The following is a 9,588-nucleotide window of genomic DNA, read 5'->3' on the forward strand; positions in this document are numbered from 1 at the left end:
GATCCGGCGAGAAACTCAGTGGGCTATACTGCATCTTGACGAACGGGGCAGCCGTCGTAACTATACATGAGACCGTAGAACTTATATCTCAAGGTGGGTGGCGCATTTACGTTACCACTTAACACCGGGTAGCTGTGAGCTCGTCCAGTGATCTAAGGAGTAAATAAAAAAAGGTGCGTGTACTTATGTACGCGCGTAAGAAGTTATACTTAATTTTTTTTTATTTTTTTTTAGATATCAAATGATTACTAATAAATATTTAACGTTAATAATTTAATAATATTTAGTATGAATTATATTAAATAATAATTTTGTCATTTATATTACTAAAAAATGAATGCTAATAACACTTTTTTTTACGAGTGTACATGCGTGAAAGTTCACCTCCGGCTATATTCAGACTCGCCAAGTTACGTCGGTCGTATTGTAATGAGCGATTTAGTGGGCAACTTCATTCTGTTAATTTTGTGTCACGGTGCGCGCGCATCGTAAAATTTCACTCTCATCAAGTTTTCATAACGCGCCTAAAGAAGTATAACTTCAAAAAAAGAACATCGACCACCGATCAAAGATCTTCAATCGATCTTAAATCAAGACAAGTCATACTTAAATGTTTTCAACTTTAAAATTAGTTTATATCATATAATATATTGCAGATAGGTATGTATCTATAAAATCAATTTATGCATAATATTATTATATTAATCTTAACATAAGGCCATAAGTCGCTTTCTGACCAACTACACTTAATATTTGAACTACACTGATATAATTTAATCTCACATTCCTAAATGAATATTATGTTGCCAGTAATGCATTTCCTTGTCTTTGGTACAGTACCAACTATGTGCGAGAGGTGGCGTGCAAGCATCTTCCAGAAAAAAATACGTTCCAGTGAAACACTCATCTATACCAATATTATAAAGCTGAAGAGTTTGTTTGTTTGAACGCGCTAATCTCAGGAACTACTGGTCCGATTTCTTCTTTTCTTCTTTCTTCTAAAGTTCTTTCAGTGTTCGCCCAGTATTGATGAAGGCTATAGGCTATATAACATCACGGTAAGACCAATACAAGTGGAGCACCGATAAAGAATGTTTCAAAATATTTTCACTTTCTACGTAAATGAAGTGGGGGTAAAATTTAGCGTTATGCCAAAGTAACTATTCCACGCGGACGGAGTGGCGGGCAAAAGTTAGTCTTAAATAAAACAAAACATTTTTATACAAACTTTATTTAAATCAAAAAATAAAATCTACATTATATTCCTTTTATCTTCAGTTATGTATATAATTAAACTTTAGCATCGATCTAGTCAGCATTCGCCATAACAAATCTATATGGTTTTATTCAAGGCAATTAAATATACCCTTTTGCTTACAAAATTTTGCTAGAGCAGTTTTCATAAACATAACCACCATCACTTACACCAATATTAAATGATAAACTTTATTTATTTATTCAACAGCGAAGACATAAGACAATTGCCATACGTTATGCTAAGTAGTTTAGCCACTGGTTCATTTTGATAAGCTCATGATGAGTGCGAGTTGAAAATAACATACATAGTATACAGATTTTGTTTCGTTCGAAACATTATTAGAAAGATTTCGATTTAAAAATATTCAGTGTTGATTTTCATCAATTGCTTTATTATTAAATATGATCTCAAATACATTTTAAATTTATCTGTGCTACAAACGTGATGTAAGTGACAGACTTTTTAAATTTATACACAATTATCTTAACAAAATTATATTAGAAATCCTCTTTACTAATAGCTAAATTACAATGCATAAATTTTTATTACTCTTCATAAAAATACATATCTCAATATATCAAAGAACACCTAAATATTTGTTGTCGTAACGGTAACATATGAGGCACATCATATTACAAATACTTCACCTATATTTAATAAAAAAATATTTACAAAATCTTGGACATTTTGTTCAACTTACAATAGACACTCCGGTCCCCCCTAATTAGGTACTTAGAAATATATTAAATCATTTAATGACGCGAGTTTTATTCGTCTAAATATATTTTTAAGTTTTATTTTTACAGCAACAACAAAAAAAACGGAAACATCTTAACAGTTCGTTTCTCTTTTTGGTCGCACGAAAATATTCAATGGTTTCATAATCACATACAAACACAATATTAAGTGGAGTACAAGCTGGGTCCCGAGACTATAACAACGGCTAATGAACTTAAAAAAGTGATTTAATTACACAAACAAATAAAATTATTTCTTGTAAATACGTGTATGTATATTGGCAGTGAAGATAGTTGAAATACGTATAGTCATATATCATAAAGGACGATATATGACTATTAAAAAAAAAAACTGAGAAAATGAAAAAGACAAAGAACAATAAAAGTAAAAAAGTTGTTTTTTTCCACTTCATTAAAATTTATGTTCACCAGTCCCTAAACATTCGTTTATTTATTTATAGGCATGCATAATATAATAAATTTTTTAACCGTCTTAATGAATAAAAAATCGGCTTTAACAATTTGTAAATAGATCGAACATCTCAGAACTCCATACATTTTCAATAAACACACAATAAAATTAGAAATATCGATATATTTTAAGCACGAATACGCACCTCATTATTGCTTATTTGTATTTAAGGCTCCGATTTTGATTCTCGCAAGTATAAACAGGACAGACCATTCATTACAAAGGAATTATATTCAAGTCAACAAGTTTTTTTTTTACCATCTTCGTTTGATTGCTGTGTCGAAAATGTCAATATTTAATGTTGATTTTGACCCACTATTGACCTTTTAATTTTTTGTTAATTTGACATGTATGTAGGTCACCTAGAACGCCATTATTTTAATTGTTAAATACTTTTTCTAGATCCATACGTTACAAAACTGGCGACATATACTCAACCTCTATCAAAATGTTTACTTATTTTTAATTCTATCCGCATTGAAAAGTAAATTTATACTTGCGAGCGAAATTAGACTAATACAAAGGCTGTCATTTCACAAGACCATCATTAAAAAAAAGCATACAAAATGTATAGTACTTCTAAGTTATCACTTTGTTTCGGTCCTTGTGAAATACAGCATTCCTAGATATGTTTATTAGTAAGAGACACTTGAATAAACTTAATATTTCACTAATGTTATATTTATCTATTTATTCCGTCATCGTTTTAAATAGTTTCAACAACATTCGTATGAGCTCTCTTAGAAATCAATAAAGCTTAATTATAGGAAGTCTGTATATAAACAATTCTTTTCGTAAAAGAATAACTTGTCCGCTGTCTATTCAGCGAAAAACGGTATACATAACGGTGTAGAACGTAAATTTTGGTGATCATAAATTCATTACATTATTTTGTACAATTACTCAATTTATTAGCACTCTTAATTATTAGTATGGAGAAAGCACTCGTGGTCTAATCCTAAATTTTTACAATAAACCAAATATGTATACTAATTTTAATTAGAATTGTTTTCATATATGCGTTTGAAAATAATAACAGTCACATCGTACACGGGCGGTCGCCCCCGAGAGGTTCTCGCGTCTCCGCGTTGATGTCAGATTCACTATCCGTCTTAAATTAAATGCATCAGAACAGAAGCTAAAAATAAGGTGAAAATAAATATTAGCTAGACTAACCTAACGCTCCTGGTCCACGCGGTTAACTTACGAGTAAACGTTCTACGTGTTCGTTTGTACTATAGTTGCGGAGTCGCTATGGACGCTCGACGGACACGAGGGGCTTCTTTGGCTTCTGCGGCTACTTGACGAGCCGGCGCCGGAGACGGTTGCGGAGCGACAGCGCCGGCGCCCACGGACCGGACGCGCGCTTGCCGAGCCCCCGCGCCACCCGCTCCACGGCCGCCTTGTACGACGCAGTCTCGCGCCGGGCGCGCTTGTTTGGAGGTGGCGCAGGCTCGTTGCGTGACCGAAGCGCCCGGGCCTCCAGACGGGAAGATGCCGGCTCCGAGGTAGTGGAGTGCACCTCATCAGCGGAAGCGCGGCGGCGCGGCGGGCGGGAGGCGGGTGGCGCGGCGGGGGCGGGGGCGCGGTCCCTCCCTGCGCCGAGGTTCTCCTTGGAGCGCGCGCCCTGCCGCCGCGCCGCCGGGGTCCGCCGCGCCGGCCCCGGGGCGCGCGCCGAGTTTCCCGCCCGCGCGCCCGCCGCCGCCGCCGCCGCCACAGCCGCTCCCCGCAGTTCCCGCGCATACGCACCTATGCTGCGGGTTATCTTTTGAGCTAGTGGAGTTGCAGTGCCACCCTGTGATCTAGTCATTCTGGCTCCCTTCGCGGCCTCTTCGTCTACCGGTACAGTTTCATCGGACCCGCTCTGAGCCTTCCTGGCAGGTGTACGCGGTTCAGTTTTGTTCGGGACTGGCGTCGTTTGCGATTGCGCACGACGCGTCAGAATGACGACACGGTCTAGGGAAACTGTGTTTCCTTTACTTCTTGTAGCGGTTTGCCGGGTATTCGGCCGGGGCGGCGGTTCCGCGTCGTTATGTGACCGCAGCACGCGGTCGTTGGCGACGGGCGGTTCGTCGGGACGAAGGTCGGCGCGGGAACGGCGACCGCGTTGCCTGGGCGGGGCTTCCGTAGGAGAACTCGACGACACTTCATTGATTTGAATGCAGCCATCGTCGGGCGGAGCACTGTCTTCAACCTCGTCTGGGTCGCAGGGCTGGGGGGAGGGCTCTCTCGGTTCGACGGGAGCAACAGATGCGACGTCGGACACCGGCGGCGGCGATGGCACGGACAGGCGCGTCGCCGGCGGCGTCGTCTCGCGCGTCTCCGACGGGGGGATGTCGACGTGTGCGAGTTCTTCGGGGACGGAAGCGAGCGAATTGACTATTTTGGTGCGATTGAGGAGGCGCGCCATAAAGTACGACTCAGCTGGATTCCCATACGTAGTGATTGTATCGGTGTCTTCAGTGGCGGAAGTTGTGCCGGCGGGGCTGGTGGCGCTGGCGGCGTCGTCTGTGGGCGCCACGGAGAGGCGGGTGTCGAGCGTGGCGCAGGGGGGGAGCGGGGGCAGGGGCGCGGCGGTGCGGTCGGCGTCGGAGTAGCGCGTCATGATGGTGAGTCCGTTCTGCGGCACGGGTCGGTCGGGGAGGGGCGCGGGGTCGGTGCGGGGCGCGGGGTCGGCCGGGGCTCGGGGCGCGGCACTGCGAGACCGCAGCACGGTGGCACGCGGTGGTCCCGGCGGGTCCAACATTAGTGTCACTACTGATGTATTATCAGCTCTCATTCTGGTATTAGACCACCTATAAAATTTTATTAATATATTAAACATATTACAAATAGATAGATACTTATAGTCTGAGATGATAACCAATTTAAACATATATTAAAGAAATTTTGATTACAAAGGTTTCAATCGTTTTCTGCTTTACCATTTCAGATGTCAGTGCAACACATCTTACTATTATCATTACATGCGCACTCTCACTACATTAACATACATGCAATTCATCCATGTATTATTTATGGTCCCCTGTTCTGACTAAACTTCACAGCATTGGGTTTCCATGGGTATGGAAACAGAAGAACACAACTAAGTTTATCATTAGAGAATACTAAAGTAATCATGACTTTACCTCTCTAATGCATGATCAACAAGGCTTTTTGATGGATTAAGCCAATCCCTAGGTTGATTGCTATTCCCACCAACTAATGCAGCCTCATTATGCTTTTCTGTGGCTTGAACTAAATTTACAGCACCTTCAGGTGATATCATATTCCATAAGCCGTCGGTACCAAAAATAAGACACCTGAAACATTATGATATAGTTATTAAGGATAAAAATCTTTATGGATTTTTTATGTGTAAAATTAGAGAATACTAATATTAAGAATACTGTTTCTGTATCAAAAGTAATGTGTAAAACATAAAATTGATAAATGATTATAAATCTACACAAAAAACAGCCAGAGCATTTACAACCATAACATTAGTATGATTTTGAAAGACAAACATCACTTTGATATTATAATAGTAATGTTCATTACAGAAGTGACTACCACCCACTGTACCATCAGTCATCTCAGTTTGTTCGTATAATATTCATAAAGAGTATTACTGCCCATTCTCTGGTGATTCCCTTTTATGACACCGATAGGACGCAATAGGGTATTGATAATCTAATCTGTGAATGTCTTTTTTTTTTTATTGCTTAGATGTGTGGACGAGCTCACAGCTCACCTGGTGTTAAGTGGTTACTGGAGCCCATAGACATCTACAACGTAAATGCGCCACCCACCTTGAGATATAAGTTCTAAGGTCTCAGTATAGTTACAACGGCTACTCCACCCTTCGAACCGAAATGCATTACTGCTTCACGGCGGAAATAGGCGGGGTGGTGGTACCTACCCGTGCGGACTCCCAAGAGGTCCTACCACCAGTGAACATGTGAATGCCACTGTCTCAAGGGCAGTGGCATTCACATGTTTATGTGTATGGAATCTACTTAATAACCTAACAGCAGATGGGCCGTGAACTCATTAACATGTCGTTGAAAAAAGATTTGTTTTTTAACTCATCCAGTTGACCGGTTTAATGTCAAGAATACTATCGAGTACAGTTAACTTTATTTAATAATAATCTTTACAAAAAATAACTTAGGGTAAAAAACATAAAAAAGACCTTACCGAAATTTTGTAGGATCAATAGTAAGAACCCCAACATCAGGATCTGGACTGACTATGAACTCATCATTCTGAGGATTATAACTCCACAAGTCCCCTAGTGATCTCGCAACAGCAAGAAAAGGTATCTCGTCCATTGGTGTATTCTTTTTTATTGGTCCCTTGTGTCCAGGTCGTGGTCTGTTCCATACAACCCGAGGAACACCAGCTTTGGAGACCACTTTACCACCACACCTTTGTATCCTTTCGATCTCTGTTGTTGATTCTGGTTTATGATCTAATGTTAGAGGTTTTGCAGCCCATTCTTCTGAACCTGAGATGTGGCATTTTATCTTTATTTAGTATAGTATTTCATTACCTTAAGAACACAATTCATAGACAGAGAACAGATATATTCACTAATCGTTTTCCAATTTTTGTATCAAAAATCTGCATTATAGATTTAAAACATGAAAAACATTATAAAGGATCAGAAATTATAACTGTTAAAAGTACTAATTAATTTCAGTCACTTCACAATGAATTGAGGTTTTGAAAAAATTTGCAATTTACTAATTCGTTAAATCTAGTATAACCCATCGAGGTTACCAGAATAGGTGAGAAAAAAAGCTTTATAGTACCTTCTTTTTGGTAACCAAGTATGATTGCCGAATCGCCGACATGTCCAACATATATTTTTCCTCGTCTAATAAAAGCCACACTGGCTGTCGTGCCTGCTGTGCTTGGCAAGCCTGTCACTGTCTTAGGCCATTTTTCTGAAAAAATGTAGCATTCAATTATAATTTACATTCCAAATAACTGAACTTGAGACAATTTCAACTGGAGGACATGAATCATTGACATGTATTTGAAGTGATCAGTGGACTAATAAATGCTGTTTGATATTGAAGTCAAACAATATTTTATATTTTCAATTACTTATTTTACAAACTGGCATATTAAACATCACAATTGCACTACTAATATGTTTATATTAAATTATGCAAACATTTATAGACTCCTAGTTAATTATTTATTTAATATTGGAAACTCAGTCTTATAATAATTTATTTTGTTTTTTATTTCAGCATTTAAGTACTTTTAAAATACAAAAACCTTAAAGGACCCCTTTCTAATTAATATATTTAAACTATTCGTATGTTTATCTACAGCAATAATGGACCTTACACAAATATATTTTCGTAAGAGGAAACCTGAATTAATCCCCTCGAAACTTGATAAACTGCTTTCACCAATGACGGAGTTTCCAAAATTACGCAAACCTTTTACTATCGTTTTTATAGTGTGGAATTTCATACAACATCATCACATTATTACCATCAAAACAATAGGTAGAAACAATTTTGGTGCCTCAATGTCAAATCATCAAAAAAAGTAGGTACTAAGAACTTTTAACAAGGTCAAGCCAAATATGTTGTACAATCACCTGATAATACCTTTGCTCTATACCTAAACAGAAAGACATATAAATTTCAAGAAGAGTTGTTTACCTAGCTCTTTCCACATGTTCAAGTGGGTCAGCATATAACCATTTCTGATGGCTTTTAGAACATCCTCGTCGTTGTCCGACCAGAATTGTCGCTGTTTTACAATTGAATCCATTAGGTGTTCTTTGGCGAACGCTGCTGCTTCGCTGCCTCCATGTCCGTCGTAAATGCCGAAAAAAGCGTACTCTAAATCCCGCTCATCCTCAGTTTGTTGATAAGCAACGGAAAACAAATCTTCCATGTACTTTCTCCCGCCTTGGCTACAATGCCCCGTCACGCGTAAATTAACGCCGATTGACGCTGGCATTTTATAACACACAACACTTAAACTTTCAATGGAAAAATATTTGTGATTTCATTGTAACAAAAACGTTTCTTTCCTACTCATTTTGCATTTTGCAATTACGCGAGTTTCGACGAAGTGACGACAGATCACGTGGACTTATTGATCACGACGCGTGCGCGCTCCTACTCCCTAGCCTTATGTACTTTGCAGTGTATTGAAAAGAGATGCCTATATAAAAGACAGGGTTCTAAAAAGAACTGGACGCCATTTTTTTCCGCCATTTTATTTTCGATGACCTAGCATCCTTATTTATTTTAAAAAGGATAAAATTTAATTAAAAACGGTATATTATTGCTTTATGTAATATTATTAAATATGCGTCGTTTATTTATAGTTTACTTTATTATATATAATCAGGGTTTATGAAAGCTAACATAATTAGTATTAAAATGAAATCTTGAATCCATTTGACATTTGACAAAACTATGGTGGAACAGGGTAGAACCCTCCATAGACAAAATGTAAGGTATGCATAGACTAGACTATTCTGCAAGTCGTCGTGGCCTAAAGGTTATCACGTCCGGTGCATTCGTATAGAATCTATCTTATTCGTATCTGCGATGCAACGATGTTCGGAATCCGCAGGCGGGTACCAATTTTTCAATATTTTTTTTTATTGCTTAGATGGGTGGATGAGCTCACAGCCCACCTAGTGTTAAGTGGTTACTGGAGCCCATAGACATCCACAACGTAAATGCGCCACCTACCTTGAGATAAGTTCTAAGGTCTCAAATATAGTTACAACGGCTGTCCCACCATTCGAACCGAAACACATTACTGCTTCACGGTAGAAATAGGCAGGGTGGTGGTACCCACCCGCGCGGACTCACAAGAGGTCCTACCACCAGTAATTATGCAAATTATAATTTGGGGATTTCATTTTTATTACACGATGTTATTCCTTCACCGTGGAAGTCAATCGGGAACATTTGTCGAGTACGTATTTCATTAAAAAATTGTCGTCGTTTGAAGTCGTCGTGGTATTTGACTCCCTTGACTCCCTTACAGCGGATACTTTTTATTATACTGATGGGGTTCGGGATAAATAAATGCTCCACCCAGTACAACTTAAAACTGTATTTATCACTTAGAACACAGACAGAACACTTTAA

The 9,588-nt window shown here is 39.0% G+C and overlaps 1 protein-coding gene across 1 annotated transcript; it reads right to left on the reverse strand.

Annotated features, from left to right (window-relative positions):
- Positions 1-1,215: 1,215 nt before the first annotated feature.
- LOC101742111 (proteoglycan 4) lies at positions 1,216-8,922 on the reverse strand. Its single transcript, XM_038016357.2, has 5 exons — positions 8,134-8,922; positions 7,264-7,398; positions 6,647-6,956; positions 5,596-5,769; positions 1,216-5,262 (listed from the first exon to the last, which is right to left on the reverse strand). The coding sequence occupies exons 1-5, from the start codon at positions 8,435-8,437 to the stop codon at positions 3,765-3,767; spliced, it is 2,421 nt and encodes an 806-aa protein (XP_037872285.1). The 5' UTR covers positions 8,438-8,922; the 3' UTR covers positions 1,216-3,764.
- Positions 8,923-9,588: the final 666 nt, after the last annotated feature.

This window comes from Bombyx mori, chromosome 16, assembly GCF_030269925.1.
Source record: "Bombyx mori chromosome 16, ASM3026992v2".
NCBI lineage: Eukaryota > Metazoa > Arthropoda > Insecta > Lepidoptera > Bombycidae > Bombyx > Bombyx mori.

What these genes read in the sequence shown, in the direction of transcription:
- LOC101742111 (XM_038016357.2), bottom strand. Translation starts at nt 8,437, where the DNA reads ATGCCAGCGTCAATCGGCGTTAATTTACGCGTGACGGGGCATTGTAGC. An exon ending in ATTGATCCTACAAAATTTCG is followed by an intron (nt 5,770 to 6,646) that starts GTAAGGTCTTTT and finishes ATAATGTTTCAG; the next exon opens with GTGTCTTATTTTTGGTACCG. An exon ending in GTTGATCATGCATTAGAGAG is followed by an intron (nt 5,263 to 5,595) that starts GTAAAGTCATGA and finishes AAAATTTTATAG; the next exon opens with GTGGTCTAATACCAGAATGA.